Genomic DNA, 27,519 nt, shown 5'->3' with positions numbered 1-27,519 from the left:
CATTCCAGGTAACTGAGCAAATTAAGGATGAACATGGACGGTTCATCATGCTTAAAGCTCTAATACCTGGAGAAGAGTATGGCGTCCTGAATGTTATTGTCCCCGGCGCACCCTCTTAAATTTCTAATTGATGCAGTTGCTAATTTAGTGAATCTTGGGGTGCACCGCACAATCATAGGAGGGGGTTTTATCCGCCTAATGGATCCTGGGGTAGACAGAATGCCAAGAGGCCTGACAAGGTCGCCCGCACAATCTGGACAGTTGGTGGACATGGATGAGGAACTGGGATTAATGGGTGTGTGGAAGCATCTCCATCCTAATGGAAGAGACTTTACTTTTTATTCCAACCCATACAAGTGCCAAACATGAACTGACATGTTCCTTATGCTGTTGGTCTGTTTGGACAGAACATTGGCTTGCAAAATTAGGAATATAACTATCTCGGACTCTGTGCCAATGTATTTAGATGTTAAAATCAAGGCTGGTGGAATAGATGTGCGGCACTGGCATGTGGACCCATTCCTGTTAAGGGATAGCAAATTTGTTGAGTACATCACAAGAGAGTTCGGGGCCTTCTGGGAATCAACTCGGGTACGGCCAGTAATCTGGCAATACTTTGGGAGGCCACTAAGGCATATATATGAGACCTGATCATTTTGTATTCAACCACTAGAAGGAAGCAGAGGGACGAGCTGGAGGCCCATCTGAAGGTAGCTGAGGAAATATATTATAATAGGCTTCATTGGTCAAGTTGCAGCGGGTCACAGCTCTCTGGGCTACTCTCGACTCAGTACACACTCAGGTGGCAAAAAAAGGTCTCCTTTGCTATATAAAGATTGTTTGAATTTGGAGATAAGCCAAGTAGATATCTGGCTAGAAAGAAAAATGCTTCCCAATCCTTTGTGTCTTTTAGAGAGAAGGCTGGCACAGCTACCCACGAGTTTAATAAGGTCAATGTTAGATTTAGGGAATACTTTGCAGAGTTATACCGGTCAGAGGGCAGCGAAGATGGTGCAGCGAGCATGCAGTCCTTTTTTGAGAACCTGGACCTCCCCAGTATAAACACTGTTAAATGTGCCTATGACGATACAAGAGGTGCAGGAAGCAATAAAGCATCTCCAGGGTGGCAAAGCACCGGGGCCAGATGGATTCCCGAGTGAGTTTTATAAGGGATTCATAAATGTTTTGGTGGAGCCACTTTTGAGGATGTGTATACACAGAATTGTCTTCCACCCTCTCTTCAGGAGGCTAATATCTCCTTCATTTTAAAGAAGGGGAAAGACACCGAAGAACGTGCTTTGTACAGATCAATTTTGTTGTTGAATGGAGACTTTAAAATCCTGTCAAAGGTAATGACCCTGAGGTTGGAAAAGGTATTGTCCTATATTAGAAAAGAAGATCTGATGGGTTTTATCAAGGGCCGTAGCTCCTCCAACCATATCAGAAGGGTACTTAACATACTGCAGGTATGCCAGCAAAGATTGATCCCGGGTTTGGTGGTCTCCCTCTACGCGGAAAAGACGTTTGACAGGTAAAATGGCCGTACCTGTTTGGGGTCCTAGAATGCTTTGATCGGGGGAGCTTTTGCTAGGTGAGTGGCCGTGCTGTATAATGATCCTAAGGCAGCAGTCATCCCAAACGGTACTAAGTCAGATAACTTTAGTATTGGGAGAGGCAGCCGACAGGGATGTCCTCATTCACCGCTGATATTTACCTTGGTAACTGAGCCGTTAGCTGCAGCTATCAGGAGGGACCCAGAAATAGTGGTACCAAGAGTGGGAATGGGGAGCATAAGATCACCCTATACACTGATGATGTCCTTTTGTTCTTGGCCAATCCAGAGAAATCCATTCCCCAGTTGATTCAAAAAATGTATTTATTTGGCAGTTTTTCCCAATACAGGATCAACTTCCCAAAATCGGAAGCCACGTCAGTGGGGGTATTAGTGGAGGTGCCTGATCTGAAGGATGGAATGCAGTTCCTATTTAGATGGTCATCAGAAAGTTTTTTGTATTTGGGAATTTTTTATTACCCCTTGCTTCCACCATCTGTATAAAGCTAACTATGCACAACTATTGGAGAGGATAAAACAGGATTTTCAGCGGTGGGAGGAGTTACTGTTGTCATGGTTAGGCCGAATAGCCCTGATTAAAATGAATGTTCTTCCTCGCCTGTTGTACACCATGCGAATGCTCCCGTTGTTGCTACCCAGACAAGTATTACAGAGGCCCAATGGTTGGCTAGGGTCCTTCATTAGGGGCTGTCACAGGCACTCCCTAATTAAATTTACTAAATGCAGCTCCCGCAGGGTGAGGGGGTGGACCTTCCGGACTTGAAGAGATATCAAATAAATGGCCTGTTAGCATATGTGGGTGACTGGGATTCAGGGTCGATTTGGCTTGATATTGAAGCCTCACAGTCAAGGTGTCCCCTAGTTAATCTATTCATGGATAAGATGAAAACCGTGACTGAGCAGCGTAAGAGCCCAATCACTTTGAAAACGGTGAGAGCTTGAAAAATAATGAGGCAAGACGAGGATAATTGGCTTAAGACCTCACCATTTACCCCATTGGCGGGAGGCCCAGGATTTAAACCTGGGTCAATGGACGCCGGCTTTAAGGCATGGGAGACTAAGTGTATCTCTTGTTTGGGAAATTTATTCAAGGGGGAGGTCTTAGCCAACTAAGTCAGAAATATGGATTTTCTAATAGGGACCTTTTCTGGTACTTCCATTGGCGGGAGGCCCAGGATTTAAACCTGGGTCAATGGACGCCGGCTTTAAGGCATGGGAGACTAAGTGTATCTCTTGTTTGGGAAATTTATTCAAGGGGGAGATCTTAGCCAACTAAGTCAGAAATATGGATTGTCTAATAGGGACCTTTTCTGGTACTTTCAGATAAGGGATTATATACAGAGGAGGACCACATTCCTGGCTCAGCCTTACAAGTCAGACGTGGAGAAAAGAGTGTTCCGGTGCACGGGCGCTCTTTCGGTTAGTACTCTGTATCATTTACGAAAGGGCGTGCCTTAGGAGATGTGGAGAGACTCTGTAGGACTTGGAATCGGCAACTAGGAGAGGATATTTCACTGGAAACATGGGAAGATATATGGGAAAATGTAAAGAAAATCTCAATATGTACAAAGCACAGGCCATGCAATTGGAGATTTTACACAGGGCCCTTATGGCGCCAGAGAGGCTAGCTGAGTTCAGGAGAGGAGCATCTGCAGGGTGTCCCAAATGTAAAATTAGCATAGGCATTCTTACACACTGCGTTTGATCATGTTGTAAGATCCAGAGATACTGGAGTGCCATAGTAAGGGAGCTGAAGGAAATCCTGGGAACTGGACCCGGTCTTTCTTCTTCTGGGGTTGCCAGACTTGCCCCCTCTGGGGGAACACGGGAAGAGACTGTGTAACATTCTCACTCACTGCGCGAGGGAGAACATTCTCATGAATTGGATGTCGAAAAAAAACCCAGGTCTTTACGGGGTGGCGCAGGCTGGTGATGGAGCATCACCCCCAAGATTACCTCGCAAATATGGTGCACCATAAAATAGAGCAGTTTTGTAAGACATGGTGGCCCTTTTTAAATTATATAGACACAGACTTATTGGCAATATTAATTGGGGCCGTGATCTAGCCATGGGAGTCAGTTTGGGCACCTGTGGGGCCCTAAAAAGACGAAGCTGAGGGAAAAAAAATACAAGTACACCGACTGGTCCTTTCAAGGATAGGAGCTCTAGTGGAGGTGTGGTAAATGAAACAGAATAAAGTAATGTGATATAATTTAATTTAAGCTCATTTGAATTCAACTTAATTTAATTTTTATTTAATTTTATTATAGTTTAGTTTGAGTAGATATGTTTGTTCTGGTAGAATAGCAGGTAGTTTATTATTAATATTAATGTGATATGACACTGTTTTCCTACCTCTATCTTTTGGTATTTTGGTGTTATTTTTTATATATAGTTGCTTTGTAAAAGATTTGAAAATGTTTTTGATAAAAGGAGTTTGCACATTCTCCCTGTGTCTGCGTGGGTTTCCTCCAGGTGCTCCAGTTTCCTCCCACAATCCAAAGATGTGCAGGTCAGGTGAATTGGTCATACTAAATTGGCCCATAGTGTTAGGTGCATTAGTTGGAGGGAAATGGGTCTGAGTGGGTTACTCTTCGGAGGGTCGGTGTGGACTTGTTGGGCCGAAGGGCCTGTTTCCACACCGTATGGAATCTAATCTGAATTGCAACTCTTTTAGGGGTGGCACGGTGGCTCAGTGGTTAGCACTGTTGCCTCACAGCGCCAGGGACCCGGGTTTGATTCCCATCTTGGGCAACTGCCTGTGTGGAGTTTGCACATTCTCCCCTGTCTGCGTGGGTTTCCTCCGGGTGCTCCGGTTTCCTCCCACAGTCCAAAGATGTGCAGGTCAGGTGAACTGACCATACTAAATTGCCCATAGTGTTAAGTGCGTTAGTCAGGGGTAAATATAGGGTAGGGGTCTGGGTGAGTTGCTCTTCGGAGGGTCAGTATGGACTTGTTAGACTGAAGGGCCTGTTTCCATACTGTAGGTAATCTAATCCAAAAATACTTATTTAAAACATTCTATTAAGGGATACTGTAAACTGTTGGCAGGGGTGGGTGTGGTGGGGGATGGGGGGGGAGGTAGTGGAAGGAACCTAAGTAGCAGAGTAAATAGAAAGATAGATGAGAATGGTTTTGAATTCGAAAAGATTTTGTTACTTGGAAAAGACAGACGAGCAAGTCAGAGAACAAAGTAACTCTGAAGAATTAAGCTGCATTTATTTCAACCTTAATATTTTACTAATCTTACAGACTAGGCTGATAAACTCAGGGCATGGTGGGAACATGAGATTGGGGCATCAAAGCTATTAGAGTAACCAGACTGAGGGATTGACAGGAGAAAGTGATTACTGCAGATGCTGGAGATCAGAGTCAAAAAGTGTGGTGCTGGAAAAGCACAGCCGGTCAGGCAGCATCCGAGGAGCAGGCGAGACGACATTTTGAGCATAAGCTCTTCGTCAGGAATGATTGACAGGACAAGCAGCTCAATGTTTTGGGTTTCAGATACTATAGGACGGATAGAAAAAGAGGGAAAAGAGGAGGGGAGTGGTGTTTTTGATTATAGAAAACATTACTGCTGTAACTAGAGAAGATACTTCCGAAAAATCGTCTAGCAAAAATACATGGGTCAAAACTAGAATAAAAAAGGGAATGATCGTCTTGATGGGATTATACTATAGACCCATCACCCCAATAGTCAGAGGGAAATTGAGGAGCAAATATGTAGAGATATCTCAGATGTATGTAAGAATAATAAGGTTGTAATAGTAGGTGATTCTAATTTTCCAAACATTGACTGGGACTACTATGGGTGTTAAAGGCTTGCATGGTGAAAAATTTGTTAAATATGTTCAAGAAAATGTTCTTTATCAATGTTCCTTCTAGAGAAGGAGCAAAACCTAATCTTCTCTTGGGTAATAAGACTAGGGGAACACTTTGGGTCTGGTAATCATAATTCTATTTGTTTTCAAATAGTTATGGGAAAGGTTAAGGCTTCCATAAAAATTAAAGTTTTTAATTGGAGTAAGGCAAATTTTATTGGTATGAGACAAGAACTTTTAAACATTGATTGTAGTATACTGTTCACAAGTAAAGGGACATCTGATAAGACGGAGGCTTTCACCAGTGGGATAACGAGAGTCATGTTCGAGTGAAAGGTAAGGCTGGTAGGATTAGGGAACAATGGATGAATAAAGATATTGAGGTTCTAATCAAGAATAAAAAAGCATCATATACTAGATATAAACAATAGGGTTCAAATGAATTTCTTGAACAGCATAAAGAGTGTAGGGGCATTCTTAAGTGGGAGATTGGGAAAACAAAGAGAGGATATGAGGATATAAGAGGATATAAGGTTAAAGATAATGCAAAGAGATTCTACAAGTGCATTAAGAGCAAGCAAGTATCTAGAGCGAGAGTACAACCACTTGAAGATCAAAGACTCGTCTTTGTGTTGAACCTCAGAGGATGACAAAGATATTAAATTAATATTTCACATCAGTTTTTACTGTGGAGGAAGAAATGGAGGCCAGAGAACTTGGGGAAATAAATATTGATGTTTTGAAAACAGTTCACATTACAAAAAAAGTAGTACTGGAGTTCTTAGAAAATGTAAAGATGGATACATTTCCAGGACCTGATATAGTGTACCCCCGGACTATGTGGCAAGTTAGAGAAGAAATTGCAGGGCCTCTTGCAGAAATATTTGTATCATCTACAAATATGGATGAGGTGCTGAATGACTGGAGAGTGGCTAATGTTTTGCCTTTGTTTAAGTAAAGATGTAAGGAGAGCCCTGGGAACTATCGACCTGTGAGTTTGACATCGGTGGTGGTTAAATTGTTGAAAGTGATTCTAAAAGACAGACTTTATATGCATCTGGAGAGGCAAGGAATGGTTTCGTTGCAGGGAAATTGTGTCTTACAAACTTGATTCACTTTTATGAAAAAATAAACAAGAAGATAAGAAAAAAGAACAAAGAACAATACAGCACAGGAGCAAGCCCTTCAGCCCTCCAAGCCTAGTCATGAGTTCAAGGTGCGAGAGGAAAAGTTTAAGGGAGATATGCGTGGAAAGTTCTTTTTGCAGAGGGTGATGGGTGCTTGGAATGCATTGCCAGGGCAGTTGGTAGAGGCAAGCATGATGGCAGCATTTAAAATGTATCTAGACAGATATATGAATGGGCAGAGAGCAGGGGGATAGCGATCCTTAGAAAATAGGCAATAGATGTAGATAGAGGATCTGGTTTGATGCAGGCTTGAAAGGCCAAATGGCCTGTTCCTGTGCTGTAATTTTCTTTTTCTTTATTCTTTGCACCAACACATTTTGCCCTTCCGTACTAAAACTGTCCTCACTTATAGGATCCTTATCCCTCTATTCCCTTCCTATTCATAACTTGGTCCAGGTGTTTTTTGAATGCTGCTATTGTGTCTGCTTCCACCACTTCCTCTGGCAGCATGTTCCAGGCACTAACCACCCTTTGTGTGAAAAACTTGCCTCACACATCACTCTTAAACATCTTGCCTATCCCACAACTTGAACCTGTGTCCCATAGTAACTGACCCCTCCACCCCAGGAAAAAGCCTCTAAATTTCCATTTTATCCATGCCATTCACAATCTTATAAACTTCAATCTTATAAACTTCCTCAACCATCTGCGTTCCAGTGAAAACAAACCCAGTCTGTCCAACTTTTCTTCATAGCTAAAATCCCCCCTACCAAGCAACATCCTGGTAAAACTTCTCTATACCCTCTCCAAAGCATCCACATCCTTCTGGTAGTGTGATGACCAGAACTGTATGCAATATCCAAGGGTGGCCTAACTAAAGCTCTTTAAAGCTGCAGCATAAATTTGTCTATCCTTATGCTCAGTGTCCCTTCCAATGGAGGCAAGCATGCCATAGGCCTTTTTTACTACCTGATCTACCTGCACTGCTAACTTCATGATCTGTAGACCTGCACTCCCACATCAATACTCCTAAGGGTTCTTCCATTCACTGTGCAATTTCCAGCTGTATTTTACCTTCCAAAATGCATCACCTCACATTTGTCTTGATTAAACGCCATCTGCCATTTTTCTACCCATGCCTCCAACTGGTCTCTTTCCTATTTTAGTCTCAGACAATCCTACTCACCACCTGCAACTCCACCAATTTTTGTATTGTCGACAAACTTACTAATTAGACCAGCCACATTTTCCTCCAAATAATTTATGTACACCACAAACAACAGAGGTCCTAGCACTGATCCCTCTGGAACACCACTAGTCATAGCCCTCCATTCCAAAAGGTATCCTTCCACCGTTAGCCTCTGTCGCCTATGATTAAGCCAGTTCTGTATCCATCTTGCCAGCTCACATCAATACCATGTGACTTCACCCTTTGTACCAATCTGCCATGAGAGATCTTGTTCAAGGCTTTACTGAAGTCCATGTGGATACCATCAACTGCTTTTCCCTCATTAATAATTTTTGCCAGCTCCTGAAAAAACTCTATCATGTTATTGAGGCACAATCTCCCATACACAAAACCAGGCTATCTATTGCTAATAACTCCATTTGCTCCTAAATGTGTATAGATTCTTGTCCCTGAGAATCTTTTCCAATAATTTCCCTACCACTGACGTGAGGCTCACAGGTCTGGAATTTCCTGGATTATCCCTGTTACCCTTGTTAAACAATTGGACACCATGGGCTATTCTCCAGTCCTCTGCAACTTCACCTGTGGATGAAGAAGATACAAAGATGCTCCAGCAATTTGTTCTCTTGCCTCCCTCAATATTCTGGGTTAGATCCCATCAGGTCCTGGGGACTTAGCTACCTTGATACTTTAAGATGCATGACACCTCTTCCTTTTTAACAACAACTTGGCTTCGAAATTCAACACTCCCTTACCCGAGATCATCTTCCACCAATTCCTTCTCTTTGGTGAATAATCACAGAAAGTATTGTTTTACATTTTGGTAAAACAAAGACAAGTGTTATACAATTAAAAGTATGGCCTTGGGCAGTGTTCTAGAACAGAGAAATCCAAGGGTTCAGGTACATAATTCTTTGAAGTTTGCATCACATATAGATGGAGCGGTTAAGAAGGCATTTAGCATGCTTGTTTTCATTGCTCAGACCTTTGAGTATAGAAGTTGGGATATTATACAGGATGAGGTTGTACATGATGTTGGGTGAGACCTCTTCTGGATTACTGTGTTCAGTTCTGTTATAGGAAGGATATTATTAAACTGGAGATGGTCAGAGGGTTCAGAAGAGATTTACCAGGATGTTACCAGAAATAGAGGGTTTGAGTTATGGAGAGAGGCTGGATACGCTGGGATTTATTTCACTGGAGCAATAGACAGCCTGGTTTTGTGTATGGGAGGTTGAGAGGTGATGTTATAAAGATTTGCAGGTATCCTTTCCCTAGGATGGGGGATTTCAAGACCAGGGGACATACGTTTAAGGTGAGAGAAGAAAGATTTTAAAAAGACATGAGGGGCAATTTTTTTACACAGAGTGGTTCATGTGTGGAATGAACTTCTAGACAAAGTTAAGGATGCAAGTGGAATTACAAAATTTAAAAGACATTTGGATAATTACATGGATAAGAAATGTTTGGAGGGATATGGGCCAAGTGCAGGCAGGTGGGATTTAGTTTAGTTTGGGATTATGGTCAACATGGACTGGTTGGACTGTAGGGTCTGTTTCCCTATTACTCTATATGTGGACAACTGATGAACCCATAAAAGTGGATGCTGTTGCGCAGCTACCCAGATGGTTTTGGGATCTCTGACATTGGAATTAGTTAGGTGTGGTTTTATGTTGCACTTGGATCAACAGGAGTGACCCTTCAAAGTTCAGGCCTTCATTGTCTGAAATGGGGAAATGTTCCATTCACGAGCAACGCCATTCTTTACTTGGAAAAATATATATTTCATCTATGTAAATTCTAATATTTTAGCTAAGTTCATATTAAAGTACTGAAAATATATTGATAGTATATTTCTTAATGCATCCAATGTGAATAAAATAACTTATTTTTATCATTGGAATTGACTGTTGCATAGAGGCAAACCATTTTTAAACTGTCAGACACCTTCCAAAGTAAGTGAGGCATGACAAATCTGTGTAATACTATCTTATACCAACGCAGAAAAGTACATCTAAGGAGAACTGTGATGAATATTTATGTACTTTTCTAGATTTCTGCAGTGTACAATTCAAAAAAACAATTAATTTAGAAGTTTCATATGTATAAAGATAATATTTTAAATCATACCTAAAAGGAGCATTTTTGTATTATCCCTTGCATTCACTGTTGATAAATTTTGGATTTGGCTTTAATCCTCACTTTTGATGTATGGAAATATCTTTTCTCAAAAAAAAATCTCTTTGCAATTTTCATTCATCATTTCAAAGCAGTTATATTGAACTACCAGAAATGGAACAGGAAATATTCTGCATACTAGGTAGTCACTATGCAGAGTGAAGCAAAATTAATGCTTCAGATTGATGGCCTTGCATCAGAACTTCATCCAGATATTTGTGGAGTTGTGAAAATTCAGTGGACCTTCAAGAATGGGGCCGTGGATGACCCAGATGTGGAAATACTGCCCTCATTTCTGACAGATGCAACTTTTGCTGGTATGGAAATGGGATCAGGGCATGTTTCAGACAAGAGGGAATCCTGAATTCAACAGAACCATTTGAACTTACAGCTGACTTCAAATAGATGCCATTTCAGCTGTTACAATTGCCTTAGTCTGCAGTGTGGAAGTCAAAAATTAATTCAACACATATTAATACTGTTGAAGGACAGATAAGATCAGTATTAAAATCATCATCTGAAGTTTTGTTTAAATACTCTACTATTTAAACTTCAAAACAAAAGGCTACAACTGAAGGTGAAAACCTCATCTCGGGATTGCTTTGATTGACAGGTGTAGATTATAAGAAAAACTAACAACTTTTCATGTATTTTTAATAGAATTATTTGTTGTCATTTCCTCAGGAGCTTGTTTTACATCCTTATGAATTCATGGCTGAGTTTCAAGTGCTATGATTGTCTCAGCAGCAGGTTCAAGGTTCACAGTTTTATTGACAGCTTAAAGAGGAAGTGATATGATTCTCAATAGAAGTTTGTGTACTCTTATAAAAGATTGACAACTTGAGATGTAAAAAAGAATTCTATGAATGTCTTTTTCACTATTAAGTGAGTAAAAGTGACAGCTACATTCGATAGAAACTTTGTTTTCTTTCTCCACATGGTGAAACTGGGTGAGTGACTATGAGGACACTATGAAGGTAATGAGGAGCCATGGCAGATGGGTATGGCATAAGTTGACATTCAGACTATGAGGGACTTTGGGTCGAGGGGTTGTCAGGATGAGGGCTAGAATTCCTAACAACTCTCAATCACCTTGGATGAAAGCAGGTTGATGGTGTTACAATACAAAAGAGCCAAATTCTAATTGAATTAAGGGACAGATTAAAGGGATTGAACACCTTAGCACTGTTCCAATGGTCTTACACCAGTATGAGTCAATGCATTCAGGAGAGGAAATGATTGAAAGGGAAATAAACTGAATCCGTTGCTCAATGATTCATGTAACTGCAACTTTATTTGATGTAAAGTAATTAAAAGAAATGAACTATACCCAAGAGGAAAAAGCTAATTAAACTTCTGTTAATGAAAGTTAGGCTTAAGTAAGTGTTAGCTTAAAAAGTGAGATCAATATAGCTCTAAAAATTTCAATAACAAAAATCACAATCTACATGCCTGACTAATTTATGGCAGGGTCAAAGAAGTTTAATGGAGGTAGCCTGTCAAGTAATTGTCACCTCAGCGAATGAAACAATAAATCATTAATTAAGTTTATGTAAGAATTACAGAGAAATCTAAAAGAATGCTGGAGGAAACCAATGGATTTCAACATGTAGGCAACAGTAACTTATAAAACTATCCTGAAGAAGGGCTTATGCCCGAAACGTCGATTCTCCTGTTCCCTGGATGCTGCCTGACCTGCTGCGCTTTTCCAGCAACACATTTTCAGCTATAAAACTATCCCACTTTATACTTCACAACCTGTCTGCAAACTGTGTTATGTTGATCATACTAACTTCCTCCAATTCCTCTTCATCTGTATCGAGATAGATAGGGCTGACTTCAGTTAGATGAAATCTTATCTATCTAATTGCAGCCAAAGAATCAATTGCAAGGGTTTTGGTCTTGCTCCCACACTATTGCTATAAGTGTATCCCAAAGATAGAGCTTTGGCCCTTCTCTATTTCTCACATGCATCCTGCCCATCGGTGGCATATTTGAAAGGACAGGATTGCCTAGTAAACCAGTGACACTTAATTACACCTCCCCACACTTCTCTTGACTCCTCCACTGTGTAGATTGCCAAGCTGCTTCTCAAGCATCCAGTCCTAAATGACTACAAATGTCCCCCAAATAAACATTGAAAAGATTTAAAGCCATTGTCAAAGCCACAGACTCAATTTCATAACCATCAATTTCTTCCTAAATCAGACTGTTAAGAACCTTGGTATCTTATTTGATCACAAGGTGAGCTTCGCACCATATAGCCATACGATCACAAAGCCTGCATATTTTCAATGCCTGACCCCCTACTGATTCTGCGCTTGCCTGATCATCTCAGCTTTTGCTGAAACAATGGCCCATTCATTGTCTCCCCGAGCTTTGTCTATTCCAAAGGACACTTTGCCATGTTCTATCATCTCCAAACTGGAGGAGATCAAATTCCCTGCTGCCCACATCCCAACTCACACCTCGCCCCATTCTCGCATCAACTCTGTGCTCATGGGCTTATATTGGTTGCCAGTTAAGCAACTTCTCAATCTTATAGTTCTCATCCTTGTTTTCAAACATTTTCATGGTTACAGCCCTCCCTATCTCTTGTAATCTCCTGCAGCCCCACAGTCCTCTGAGCTTCTGCTTTCCTTTACATCTAATATCTTGAGGGCTATAAACTGCTGCCAAATTTTGTTCCTATTTTGCACTTTGGGACATTTAGCTGAATGAATATTGGAGAAACGAGATGAATTTTGTCAAAGTTTTTTGTCTTGCACTCATCAGGACCTTTCACAAGAATGCCAAGGAATACCAACTTCTTTACTGTAGGAAGGGAGACTGATTGGTTGGAAAAATAACTCGGATTGGTAGAAACATGGCCATGGAGGCTGCACCAGTTAATGATGACAAACAATTGGGCGGCACGGTGGCACAGTGGTTAGCACTGCTGCCTCACAGCGCCACAGACCCGGGTTCAATTCCCACAGGCAACTGCCTGTGTGGAGTTTGCACGTTCTCCCTGTGTCTGCGTGGGTTTCCTCCTGGTGCTCCGGTTTCCTCCCACAGTCCAAAGATGTGCATATCAGGTGAATTGGCCATGCTAAATTGCCCATAGTGTTAGGTAAGGGGTAAATGTAGGGGTATGGGTGGGTTCGCTTCGGCGGGGCTGTGTAGACTTGTTGGGCCGAAGGGCCTGTTTCCACACTATAAGTAATCTAATCTAATCTAATTGCTAAGTTTTATTTACTTTTTAAAGCAACCATGTTGAAAGGTCAGGGCATTGGTCTGAGAAATGAACCAGAGAATAGATGTCATTATTTCATTGAGTTGAAACAGGCACAATGCATGTATATATCCTTTCTGGCTGGAAAGAACAGGGCCTGATGTATGTAGCTTCCTTTAGTGCAAGTATGCCACACTGAGAGTCTGACTAACAATTCTAAATTAGTTGTCAGTGTAATACTTCACACTCTCAGGATTATCCAGCAAATGATGCCTACTCATAGAATCATATCCAATTTTGGTGTTGTGTAGTTAGTTTTGCTTGCTCTGATATATAGTGTTTGATACAATTTTCCTGTGTTTGGAACATATGCCCCTACATGCCTGCAGATTACCCTGGAAGGGTGAGATGCCTCAAAGGCTTGATGAAAAGGTGAAGTTAGTTGTTTCACGCTGCTACCGTTTTGTAGCAACGCAAGTAGTGCTTGCCACTAATAGGATGCTGCTCTCAAGTCAAAATGACATGCCGCCAATCATAATAATGAGTAAAGTTAAAAATCACACAACACCAGGTTATCGTCCAACAGGTTTAATTGGAAGCACACTAGCTTGAAGGAGCGTCGCTCCGAAAGCTAGTGTGCTTCCAGTTAAATCTGTTGGACTATAACCTGGTGTTGTGTGATTTTTAACTTTGTATACCCCAGTCCAACATCGGCATCTCCAAATCATGACAATAATGAGTAGTGTGGTATATGAATTTCAATACCAGTGTGATGCCAGGTATGCAGACGATGTGTCCCAAAGACTGGTGGATTGTATAAACAGCATTTGCCCGGTGTACTCTCCATGGCAGTGCCTCTACCAATCAGAGTACACTAGCCAACTGACCAGCATTCTCCCCGCATATTGTGTAAGAATTGGTTTACCCCTTGAATTGTATATTGCAAATTGTCCTGATGAATGCTAGACCTAAGAAGTATACACTTCTTCAGTAAGTAGTGTATTCTTCAAATTCAATACTACAAATGCCTATTTACATTTTACTATGTTAGACATGCTACATAAACATAACTTTTTTTAAAATAAGGTCAAGTTTTCTACAGCTTTGTCTGCAATCAGGTTTGGATGTTTTCCATGGCTGATTGCAACGGGAGATTAGCTTGACCCTGGACATTAAAGCATCTGGTTAATCAGATACAGTTTGAAGCTGTGATAAGTTGGATTTACCGTGCCCTCCAGTGGATCAGAAGTCTGAAAAGGCACATAAAATCCAGTGGGCAGTGTGCCCACTGCCATCCCACCTCTCCACAGTGCCTCTTCACTCAAGAGTTACAAGTCAGAATATTAAATTTCAAAATTTTATTGACTAAAGAGGTTGGAAAAGCCTGGGGGAGGTGTAAGTTCCACAGTTTTGCGGTCCCAGGAAAGACAGTTGAGGTAAGAGTTGGTGTGATGTTTTCAAAAGATTGACACACAATGCAAGCACTTAGAGTGGTCTATTGCAACTGAAATGGACAGACACAGTGTAATAGGAGGAAATGTATTTGCGACAGTGGGAGTCTGAGCATATTGGTCCTAAAGCATTGGGAAAAGGAGCTAATTAAATCTGTGATGTATGTCAGTGAAATGAAGGAGAATAGAAATGAAAGTAAATGAAGGACAAATATGATTAGAATAGTCTGACTTTTTTTCCTGATCATTAAGTGGTTTGTTTACTGCTACTCAATTTGTATCACCTTGTTCCTATTACAGGCCTGATACATGAAAGCTTTGTTGAAGAGCCCAATGGCCTGGTTTCTGTCAACCTCCTTGTGATATCAGCCATTGCTGCCTTTGTGATTGGAGCAGTCATCTCCGGATTCAGTGTCTGCTGGTTCATTGGCCATCGGGACAAAAAGGATACAGCCCGGAGAAAAGACAAGGAAACCATCCTTTCACACAGCGAGTCTGTAGTCAGTGTCACCAAGCTAGGCGGCATGGTGGAGCGACGGTCCAGGGGACAGCCAGAAACCTTACTCGCTCCACTGATGCAGAATGGCTGGTCAAAGAGCTTGATCAAAACCAGCCAGCATCACCTTGATTCGACAGTATTACCAACACCTGAACAAACACCATTGCAACAGAAACGCAGTACAGGCATGAGAAGCTGTGAATGGGAGCAAAACCTGATAAATGCAAGTCTAAGAGATCAACCATGTGCAGGATCACAGATGATCCTGGTTGATTCCTCGCATCAAGCAATGTCCCATCACCTTAGCAATGTGCGGGTCATTCCAACTTCCCGCCATTCTTTCCAGCGGGATCAGGAACTGACAAGTGATAATAAAGACGTCGTGGACAATTATCTTTCACACAGTATGAGAGAACAACTTGAGAATCCAGGTTCTCACTATCGGTCATCTTTAGGTGGCAATGGAGGTAGCCATGCTTTTGTGGAATATTCAGTGTCTCCTCATAGCAGTCCCAAAAGGAGAAGGGGTGCATCAACACCCATAATGCCTCAGGACTACATTGGGGATGACCCAACATGTTCCACACAGTGGAATTACGAGAAAGCAAGTGCACCTGTACCTTCACAACACATAAGGAATCAGACTTTTAGCAGAGGGGAAAGTTCGTCATCCCTGCAGAGAAAGGACCCAGTGCCTGTACACCATGTACACCTCCACCAACCAGTCCCACCTGTCACTGGGCAGCCTGACCGTGCAGGCTTTAAACCACCAAAAAAGTCAAGTGTCGAAAGGACATCCTTAGCAAAATGAGACACCTTGTGCTTTCGTATCTATTCAATAACCTTTGTGAAAACGTGGGATAAATATTTAAAAACAAAAGTTAAATACTGGAGGAAATGGAGTGTGAAGACAACAGCACTCCTTAAGATAACAAAGACCTGTTCTCAAAATAAGGATGCATTTCCTTTGCAAAAAAAAATACATGAGTTTCAGAAGGAAGGAGTAGTTTAGAGAAGAAAAGGTGTTGAGGAATTTTTTCTGGATTTCTCTCTACTGTTAACTTTTCAGGAGCCATGGTAATGAAGGGAAAATTATCCAAGCGTTTTAATTAGCAATTTTTCTTACAATTTTTAGCAGTAAGATTTTTATTGCAGATGACATAGTAAAACAAATTCAACAGCTGAAGACACTGAATGTGCTGTTCAAAAAATCATTAGATCTGTATTATGAGTTTATAAAGTTAATTTACTGCCATAGTTTACCATTGGTGAAATTAATTTAGCATGATCTATGATTTGGACAAGCTATCTTGGACTTATTTTCAGGTTTATGCAGATTGGATTTATTGCAACACATATTTTTCAAGCATTCATGAATCCCAACGCCCGAAGATGTAGGAGGCTGTTCAGATCATCATACCTCCTGCAGCTCTTTGAAAAATGCTTTACAATTAGTTCCACTTCCCTTCCCCATGCTCCAACAAATTGTTGCCCTTACAATATATATTCAATTCCCTGTTGAAATTTACTGTTGAATCTGCTTCCTACTACCCTGAGAGGCAGAGCATTCTAAACTGCGTAAAACCAAATCCTTTACCAGTTACCTTAAATCTGTGTCCTTTTGTCACAAACCTACTGGAAATAGTTTCTCCTCATTTATCCTGTCAACGTATTTTGCATTTTGAATTATCTCCCCTTAAACCACTCAACTTTGTGAGAAAAATTCCAATTTCTCAAGCCTTCCCAAATCATTGATGTCCTGTACAGCAAGTACCATTCCAGTAAATCTCCTCTACACCCTCTCGCAAACTATGTCAACCTTGCCAAAATATTGAGCCTAGAATTCGCACAATAATCCAAATGGGACTTAACCAGTGTCTTGTTCATGTTTAGAAGAATTCCCTTGCTTTGATATTCCAAGGGAGGAACTTAAAAAAGGAGTTTGAGTCAGGCGTGAGGGATAAAGGCCCAGATTTTCATCTTGAGTTGGATAGTGGATGCCAGGCACATTCCTGTCTCGGATGGCCTGTCTCCAGAGATATTGGTGGGAAAGAAGGGATTTTCATTGCAGAGGTGCAGGTTGCAGTTGAACCAGCCAATCCAGGATAAGGTTTGGAGCCAGCCAAAGGGCTTGGCAGCTGTTGAAGCTGACTGTTTAAAAGCCTTGGTGCTCGGAGGCATGGTCCCATTTATAATGGAAAATGCTCTTTTATCCCTTGCACTTCATACATACCTCACTACCCATAAACTTCCAATGCCCGGTCTATGCCATCTAATGTCCTTTCACCAACCATGTCCACATGCCCCATGTCAAGTAATACATCCACCCATTCCACATGGCTGTCATGCTGCAAATGCTAAGGTAGGCACACACGCACCCAATATATGCCCCTATCAGCCCCCATACCAAGCTAAAGCAGGTCCATGCCCATTTGCCCACTATGCGCTATATAAATGTCAATAAATGAAGAATTCTTTTATACATGCCACTATCACTACAGGGTTTAGTGATTCATCCTCTTTTCCAAGCCTCTGATCACCTGCACCCCACCAATGACCTACGCCCCCATATACTTTGAAATGTCTACCCCATTACCCGAGGTGCTTTCACTCCAAGATCTCCCCCACCACCCCTTGAAGATGGCCTTGTCCCCTCACTCCTGTTTCGACCCTCTTAACCTGAGTTTTTGACCAATGTTTTCCATCTGACTGGAAGCAAAACATATTGATCAAACTTGGTTATGTACGACGAACCGGCTGGAGACATCAGACACACAGGGAGTCCCATCCTTTGAGTTCCCATCACCTTTCCTACCCATCTCCTTCCACTGGGTCAGGAGTGTAAAAGTCTCGGTCAATAATACTATTTCTAAAGCAAGAGGTATTTAGCTGCTTGCTTTTTTGAAACTGCCCTCTCAACCTGTTCTGCAACCTGTAAGGATTTGTACACGTTCGCACCCTGAGATCTGTCTGCTCCTGCACACCATTTAAAATTGTACCACCTGGGTAACGGTTTTCTAGTGCTTTTCAATTTGTCCCTTTTATCAGAATGGTCCTTTGCCGACAATAAAGGGGAAGGCTAATGAACAACCCATCAAATTATCATTTCAGGCGTATAGAGGTTAGATTTAGATGGGTTACCATCATCCTTCGAACTTTCCCCAAGGATTCATTTCGAGAAATTTCTTCCATTTTCCTTCTCTTTCCTCACATCTGCAGATGGCAGCAGTCATGTTTAACGTTGTAATGCCAGTGGTGCTGTTGGGTTGACAAATAGTTACAAACAAGTTGACCATTCAAGGGTGTGGAAGCACCATAGATGACCACATTATTGTTCTACATCAAGAATCCAGAAACAGACTACTCTTAGCATTGGTCAATGACTGGTGAATAGAAACAGGAACCAGTTTCTATCTCTCCTCCCTAAAACCAGCTGTATTGTACACGGTTGGCCCATCAATTGAGCCAGGTTCTGTACCCCAAGCTGGTAATCATATGTCAGCTCTTTGCAAAACAAATCATCAGAATAAATATTCAGCTTTTTCATGCCCTGTCACATGACTATTAAGTACGATTTCATTGAATCTACAATGTTAATCCAATTTGGATAAAACCTACCATCTTACAGAATATACAAATTTTAATACATTTCCACTGGAATCTAATTCGGGGAGGCAATGGTTTAGTGGTATTATTGCTGGATTGTTAATCCTGAGGCCCAGGTAATAATCTGGAGGCCTGAATTCCAATCCCACCATGGCAGATGGTAGAACTTAAATTCAACAAAAATCTGGAATCAAGAGTCTGATGATGACCATGAAATCATTGCCAATTCTTGGGAAAATCCATCTGGTTCCCAAATGTCCTTTACGGAAGGAAACTGCCATCCTCAACGTGGTCTGACCTACATGTGACTCCAGACCACGTTGATTGACTCTTAACTGCCCCCTGTGTAATTAAAATCTGGGATAGGCAATAAACGGCCAGCCAGCAATGCTCTGATTCTGTGAGTAAATTTTAAAAATGAGAATAATACCTAGCTACTAAAGTGTGAAAGATATTGACCTGAGTGATTACCAGAGATATTAAACAGTAACAGAAATGGATTGTACAAAGTTCTAGAAAGCACATTTATTATACTACAACTTTGATTATTCCATTATCAGATATCAAATAAGTTCCATATGTAATGATTAAATCTAATCAGGATTTTACTCAAAGGAAAAAAAATCACAAATCTCATTTCTCTCCCACTGCAAACAGAAACTCCAAGGAAATTCATTTTTGTTCATCATCTAATCAGAAACTACAAAATTATAAAGCTGATTTTGATTTTCTTTTAATCTCAGCACAGTTGTGTCTTATTGATTTTACATTACAGAGAATTTACAACACAGATACAGACTCAGTTTTCTGGCCTGTAGCCGTTCTGCTAATGCTAACCCAGAGGGCCTTGTGCATTGGAGAATGGCTTGCACTTCGAAAGTCAACTTTTTTTTTTAACTCCAGCCCTATATTTATTTTATGCATTTTTAAAAATTAAACAGTGAAGTATTTTGAACAGCTTTCCTCTTTGTAGTCTAAACTTTACAAATGTAACAGAGGTGCAGGAGTAGACCATTCGGCCCCTTTAGTCTGGTCTGCCATTTAATTTGATCATGGCTGATCTCAGCTCCACATCCCTACATACCTCTGATACCCAAACACCTGCAGTGTTTACGAAGAATCTATCTACATTTGCTTTAAAATTATTCAAAGATTCTATTTCCATCACCTTTTGAGGAAGAGTTCACAGCTCTCTGGGACAAAAAAAAAATTCTCATTTCAATTTTAAATGGGTAAGCCTGTATTTTTAAACAGTGACTCCTTGTTCTATATTTTCCCACAAAAGGAAACATCCTTTCCACATCCATCCTGTCAAGACCTTACATGTTCATATGATTCTGATGTATGTATGTATCTTATATGTTGCGATCAGATCAACTAAACTCTAACAAATCCAAGCCCAATCTCACCTTTTCTCATAAAGCAACCTGCCCGTTCCAGACATGAATCTAATAAACATTTTTTGAGCTGCTTCCAACACATTTATATCTCTCCTTAAATACAGAGTCTAATACAGTATTCGGTACACCAGATGTGGTCTCACCAGTGCCCTGAAGCGTAATCTCTGTACTTTTGTATTAAATTCCCCTTGCAATAAATTATAATGTTGGATAGCTTTCTTCATTGCTTGCTAAATCTGAATACTAGCATTGTATGATTCATGCACTAGGTTATCCAGATCCCATCACATCTCAGAGCTCCTCAATCCCTCACCACTTACATAACATGTTTTTTTTAATCTATGCTGCCAAAGTGGATAACTTCACATTTTCTGGCGTTATAGCCCATTTGCCAGATGTTTGCACATCACCTAACCTATCTCTATCCTTTTATGTCTCCCTTACGTCCACTCCACAACTTAGTTTTCTACCTATCTTTGCGCCATCAGCTAATTTAGCAACAACAATTTTGACCTCTTCATCTAAATGATTAATATAAATTGTAAAAAGTTGAGGCCCCAATATTGATCCCTGTGACACACACTTGTTACATTTTCCCAACCAGGAGAAGACCTATTGATACCTAACCTCTGTTTTCTATTAGTTAGCCAATCTTGTATTCATACCATTATTGCTCCCTACACCATGAGTTTTTATCTTCCATAAGACTTCAGTGTAGCATCTTATTAAATGCCTTCTGCAAATATGCATGCAGCACAACTATTCATACCCAAAGTATATTTTTTATTCAAAGAATTCCAATAAATTGGTTAGACACAATTTTCTTGTCGCAAAATCATGTTAATTCTAATGGAATCTTACAGTATTACAAAATGGAAGGAGGCCCTTTGACCCATCGAATCTGCACTAGTCAACAATCCCATTTCCCAGTCTTTATACCATAATGTTTCAGGTGCTTGTTTAAATACCTCTTAAATGTAGTAATGTTCCCACATCTATCACTCTTTCAGGTTGTATGTTCCAGATACACCACCCTCTGGTTGTAAAAATTCTCCTTAAATATTCTGTTATCCTCCTGCATAAGTTTATGCCCCCTCATAATTAGACCCCATTAAGGGAAAATATTTATTCCTATCAATCCTACCAATGCCCCTCATAATCTTATAGACCTCAATCAGGTCCTCCTTCAGTCTGGTCTGCTCCAAGGAAAGCAAGCCCTAAACTGTGTAGTCTCTCTTCATTCACTTCAGTACTGGCAACGTCCTTCTACACCCTCACTAGAACAATCATATCCTTTCTTTAGTGTAGTAATCAGAACTGTACACTGTATTCCAGCTATAGGCTAACAGACATAAATACAGCTCCATCATAAACTCCATGCTCTTGTATTCAATGTCTCCATTAATAAAGGCAAGTATCCCATATACTTTCTCAGCCACCTTATCTACCTACCTTGCTGCTTTCAAGAATCATGTTACAGCTGTACAAGACATTGGTATGGCCACATTTGGAATACTGTATACAATCCTGGTTGCTCTGCTACAGGAAGGATGTTGTTAAACTGGAAAGCATGCAAAAAAAGATGTACAAGGCTGTTATCAAGACTGGATGGTTTGAGTTCTAAGGAGAGGCTAGATAGGTTGGCACATTTTTCCCTGAAGTGCAGGAGGCTGAGGGGTGACCTTAAAGTGGTTCATAAAATCATGAAAGGCATGGATAAGGTGAATAGCCAAAGGGTGAGGGAGTTCAAAACTAGAGGGCTTGGTTTAATGTGAAAGGGGAATGATTTAAAAGGACCCGAGGGGCAATTTTTTCACACAGAGTGTGGTGCGTATATGGAACAAGCTGCCAGGGGAAGTGGTAGAGGCAGTTACAATTGTAACATTTAAAAGACATTTCGACAGGAACATGGATGGGAAAGGTTCAGAGGGATATGGGCCAAATGCAGACAAATGAGACTAATTCAGTTTGGGAAATTTGGTTGGCGTGGATGAGTTGGACTGAAGGGCCTGTTTTCATGCTGTATGACTGTACGTTCATATCAAGGTCCTGATGATCCTCAGTATTACCCAGGATCTTACCATTCATCACGTATTCCATTGCCTTCCAAAATGCATCACTTCACACTTCTCTTTCTTCTGAAGATTAGTCTCTAGGTTTTGTGGTTATAGTTGCAGCCCTTTAAAGGAAGTGAAAAACTGGTAGCATTGCTTGTCAAGATTCATTTGGTTTAGATTTTCCCAAAAGTTATATTTTTTAAAAAATCAAAGAGAATGTTAACTACTCAGTAACCAATATAGGAACAGAAAATTTGTCAATCTTCAATTGCAATTCCAATGCAATACCCTTTCTACCAAATTACCAATGGCTTCTGGAAAACTGCAGTAAGAGTCCTGTTATAATTACTGTAGAAGATTGCAAGCACAAATTTTCATGAAGAAAATATCATTTTATAAAATTTTAGATAAAAATTACAATTTTAGAAGCACTGATAATTTTGATGGTGGTGTGATGGTTGAACTTTGCAATGACTGTGAAAGAGTTTCTCAGTATTCATGTATTTATGGACTGCACGTAAGCTATTGCATTAGGTTGAGTGCATCTAGAAACTTCAGAGCACTGAGGCAACAGAAGGACAATTACTACCAGTTTCTCACTCAGTGTGTTGGCACTTGAAATTCAGCAAAGCATAATAATGGGCACATGAAACTTTCATTCTACACCCACTTGAACTGTGAAAAAAACCCAGCCATATAATTACGATTTTGTCCCTTTGCATTTGGGCTGTGTCTGGAGGGAGCATTTTGAGCTGTACAGTACTGGAGTGAAGCTCTGGTGGTTACACGTCAGTCACTGGCAGTGGTATTGGCACAAGATTAAAAAGTACATTTTATGCTGAAGTACAGTTTTTGCACTCGCACATTGATAACAGCTCCCCCCCTCACCAAGGACAGCACTGCCTTGCTGCCAGTAAGGCTCTCTAAATGCTTATTTTCAGGCCAATGCTACTTCTGCAGCTTTAATTTTCTACTGAGAAACTAGAACAGCAACACACAAAATGGCTGACGAATAAGTGTCCAATTTATAACGTGTTTCAACCCAAATGGCCTTAGAACAAAGAGGACGTATATTAGTGGTGCTGAATTAGTGTGTGGATAAAAATTCAGTCATGAATGAAAAGCGCTAAGTACCATCATTTGAATGGTAACTTATATATATATCCAGCAGGCTTTTCTATGAAGGATCAACATTTATTTATTTCCCACTCATTTCACTCAATATAATTTCCTGCACTGGTGGCAAAAGTCTGCGTCAGACTCAGTGTATCGGCCTTATACTCAGTCAAAAAGCTTGTCCTAAAGTCTAATTTTAGGTCCATCTAGTAACAAGTGGTTTTGGGAATTAAAATTCACTGCAGTCATATTGATTATATATCTAAAGAACAATTTGAACTTAATTTATGGCAGATAAATTAATTTTCCATCCTACTGTAACTCCGATAAGTAACAGTTCAAAATATACTTTTCAGATCAAAGTTTACTTTGCTGCTGAGTTCCCAGTTATCTTGAACCTTGAAGGGCCGACTGAAGGATGCTTAAACTGCAACAAGGCCTAGTCCATTGGCACTCATACAAAAAGTGTGTGCTGCTTCCTAGCCAGCTGCCTCATTCCTTGCATTGCATGATGCTGTGCATGCCTTGTGTGGGCCTATGCAAAAATCTTTTGACATAGGCTTAGCTTTGGGCATGGAATGTAGTCATACCCAAGCCAAACTAAACAATTTGCCCAAACCTGCCAAGCAGGGCCCTGTGGGCATTGTTTCTGAGCTGGGCTTAGACTCTAAGTCTGAATGAAAGACTTTAGGAGCCAGCCTCTCTCTCTCTTGTACATAGTGCATCATTTACCTCCATTGCACTTGACAAAGATGAACACTCTATGACAGATTCATGGCTGTCCTAATTGAACAACTGGGAGTTCAGTTCTGTCATTAACCACAGCTTATTTCAGCCCATTCGCTTAATTATAATTGTTAGTGCATGATGTGCAAAGGGGAATAAATACAATTTGCCTTCGGGCTGCCAAATCTGTATTCTTGGACCCCAATTGGATGCACAGATCGTACTAAACCTAGTGTACACTTTTCTTGTTGATTGGTCTTCACATGGTGTATGTCAGATCTCCTCAAAGTAAGTCCAGTCTGATGTCCAATGATTTGATGCATTGGAATAAGCGAGAAAAAAACTTTACAACAAATCTGATTGGCGTCAATATTGATAACTGGTTTTCAAAAGATGGGAAATGCTGCTAGCTTGAAAGCAAGCCCGTATTTAGAACATTTTGTTGGCTAACATGACAAGCAATAAACACCCCACCGCGTCCCTCACATAAAGAATTATTGGGGCTTTGGGGGACTTTAATAGTTTATTGTTTGTTTTCTAGCCAAAAGTCGCAGGTAGGTCCCAGGGCAATCTGATACTTATTTTTTTGTGGAGGGAGTGTCTTGCTATAGCCACTAGATGGAATGCCACTCAGAAGCAAGATGTTGCTATTTGGGGAAGGAAAATGGTGAGTGCATTGCCACGTCTACTTCCTTTGAGCCTCTCTTTGCTTCCGAGCATGGAGGTATTGTCATTGATGGTTTTAGAAAAGCCCTCAGCTCAGAATATTCCAATTGAAGATGGGTGGTGTTGAGATCTTTGAAGAAAGAAAAAAAAAACCTCCCAGTTGTAATGGGAAGCTCTGTGTGTGCGCGTTTGTGTGAGTGCATTTGTGTGTCAGTGTGTTTCCTCTTTTAATAAAGGGACTGGAACAACACAATTCAGTTTTTGCTCTTGTCGTAAAACATGGTTACAATGAAACTCGAATGATGAAAAAGCCTTTGTGGTTGGAATCTACTGGAATGTTCACATCTACGCATGTGATACACAAAGAATCAAAAACGTTTACGTAGTGTGCAATATACCAGCTGAGAAACAACATCCAAAAATGTCGATACATTCAAAGAAGGAATTAGATCCCTTCCATGTGAGTCACTGATAGTATCATGAATGGACATTAATTGAATATATTAGATGTTCTTACTTTCTGGTCAAAATGGTATACATTTGGAAAACAGATCACAGTGAACCTGAACAAAACGTAGCACAAGACAGAGCATAGGAAATCAGACTAATGAAAATGTCTTTTTGTTAACTGTCAGGATTCTAATGTCAGACAAGCTTCCAGTTGACATGTACCCACAACACAAAACTACCACTTAATTGGAGACTAATTGTCACTAAATTAGCAATCCAATACTCGGGAATATGTAGAAGTGGCTACTGAAGCCAAATCGATCAGAACATTTAAGAGAGAATTAAATGAGCAATTGAAGAATAAAATTATCAAAAGAGTGTGGAAAAGAGCAGGGAAGTGGTTTGGAATAGATCTCTCCACCGTAGATTGAAGGCATAATGAACAGAATGGCCTCTTGCTTTGTCATTTCCATGATAGCAAATGAATAAGGCAAGTACAGGATACAGAAAATGTCACACTGGCTGCAGTAGTAGGTCCACCTTCTAATATTGGAATGAGTAAGCATTGTTTGGGTTAGGAAGAGCTACTTGCTCATCTCGCTGTGCTGTCCCTGACAAACAAATACTTGAAGATACATCATAAATAGGAAAGTGTACTAACTCTAATCATCCCTCACTTCATCAGATTAAAATTCTCAAATTTTCAAACTGTGATTTCTTCCAAATTGCTCCAATTCTGAAAATAATACAGCATTGAATATCAAAGGTTTCACACAGTCTTGTAAATGAATAACAGGAATGGTCCTGCACTAAAATTACACACAAAATTACTATTTAAAAAATCAGAAAAATCTATCAGTTAAGAAAGATTCCCTCTTTTAGAGGGTAAATACACCATTTGATTTGAGGCTGAGTTACAACAGACCCAAGTGCCAAGCTATGACCCCTGAGTTTATTGACCTTGGCTAGGCTAACAGTTGCAATGTGACATTTGGCATTATTGTACTTGTCATGAAAACCATTCCATTTTTTTCTGTTCATTGATCACTGTTCATTGAGCCTGCATGTGTGCAGATTAGTAATGAGCTCACATCCAATACCCAACATGATGGAACAGTATGACATTCTACAAATGCCTACACATGACCAGTTGCTATCAGGTGACATTTTAATGGATATCCTGTGCCTGTCAAGCCAAACATTATACATGATTTGGTGTCTGAAAGAAAGGAAGAGATTAGGGAGCAAAATTGAGAGAAAAAACCAACTTGTACCCAAAATGGATCTGATTTCCATTGTTGAGTGACCTTACACCCCTTTTCAGACTGACAGGCTGCCGTAATGACTGATAGATTCATCTGAACAGGGCATCAGGTGAGGCATGAGAACTTTTCTGCCTCTGAAAACCTGGCTGCTATTTTCTCAAGCTCAAAATGGACAACCTCGAGTCAAATTTCTTCATAGATTGAAGTTGCAGTTTTTGTGAAATATATTGGTTGGAAATTGCATCCATTCCAACTATTCTTAAACAACTCCAATTCTGAAGGGGCTGACGTGTTTAAAATTGAAATGGATGTTGCAGGCCATCAAGGAGAAGGTATCTAATTGTTTCAGTCAGCTAAAAACAGCACAATTATCATCACTGCACACTGGCAGGACACACTGAATGATCTACATTACTGGATTGATCAAAGTCTTGAACAGGAATTCTCACAGCCAGAAGCCATTAGATCAGCTAAATCTCTATAATTAAACTCATTGAGTTGGTCGCTAACACTCAGCAATCCAAGTTCTCAGTTGCAACGGTGCTAGGTATTTCTTAATCATACAAGAGCAGAATGCACGGCCCTCTGCTGTTCCCAGGTTAATAGCTTTCTTCTCGTGTTTTATTTGAATGTCATTAATTTTTAAAGGGCAAGCAGTTAGAATATTGGGGGAAACTGGCAGCACAAATGTACTAAACAAATGGGGCATATACTAGACTCTCTATTGTCCTTTTATAAACTCTGCACATAGATCTTGCATGCATGAGGATTTGTCTATCCATCTCGACAGTTTAGGATTTTAGTTACTAGGCTGTGACCCATCTGCAAATTAATGTAACGTGCAAAATCCCAACCATGTGTTACTTCCCATTAATTTGTAAAAGAAATGCTGTTCCAGTCTCTTTTGAAGTCTGAAACAGATATGCACTGGCTTTTTCTAAATATTGTGTTTTCTTTCTGAAATGTGAATTTAAGATGCTTATAAAGGTCTTACAAAATAATAAAAAGAAGTCGGGTGTTGTAGCTTTCATTTATTTCATGCACCATTCTGATGTTACAAAAAAGTAAAAATATGTGAGGTAACCGAGTAATGTTGCAATACTAATTACATGCTGCCTTAGGTGGTGTTGGTGGACGCATTACGGTTATCTGTGTAATTCCCAGTTGTTTCAGGTTTCAT

The 27,519-nt window shown here is 40.4% G+C and overlaps 1 protein-coding gene across 5 annotated transcripts in view; it reads left to right on the top strand.

Annotated features, from left to right (window-relative positions):
- The window catches only part of sema6bb (sema domain, transmembrane domain (TM), and cytoplasmic domain, (semaphorin) 6Bb), a 547,826-nt gene extending 528,956 nt beyond the window's left edge, over positions 1-18,870 (top strand). For 4 of the 5 annotated variants that reach the window (XM_043720976.1, XM_043720975.1, XM_043720979.1 and 1 more), the window contains 2 exons: positions 2,897-2,992; positions 14,855-18,870. In XM_043720976.1, coding sequence (XP_043576911.1) covers positions 2,897-2,992; positions 14,855-15,864 — 1,106 coding nt within the window. In that variant the 3' untranslated portion in view covers positions 15,865-18,870. The remainder of the gene's footprint in view (positions 1-2,896; positions 2,993-14,854) is intronic. The other variant, XM_043720977.1, reaches the window with a different exon arrangement.
- The last annotated feature ends 8,649 nt before the right edge of the window (positions 18,871-27,519 follow it).

Source organism: Chiloscyllium plagiosum, chromosome 31 (assembly GCF_004010195.1).
Source record: "Chiloscyllium plagiosum isolate BGI_BamShark_2017 chromosome 31, ASM401019v2, whole genome shotgun sequence".
NCBI classification, from domain to species: domain Eukaryota; kingdom Metazoa; phylum Chordata; class Chondrichthyes; order Orectolobiformes; family Hemiscylliidae; genus Chiloscyllium; species Chiloscyllium plagiosum.
Note: the sequence above shows the minus strand (reverse complement) of the source record. Positions and strands in the feature narration are given on the sequence as shown.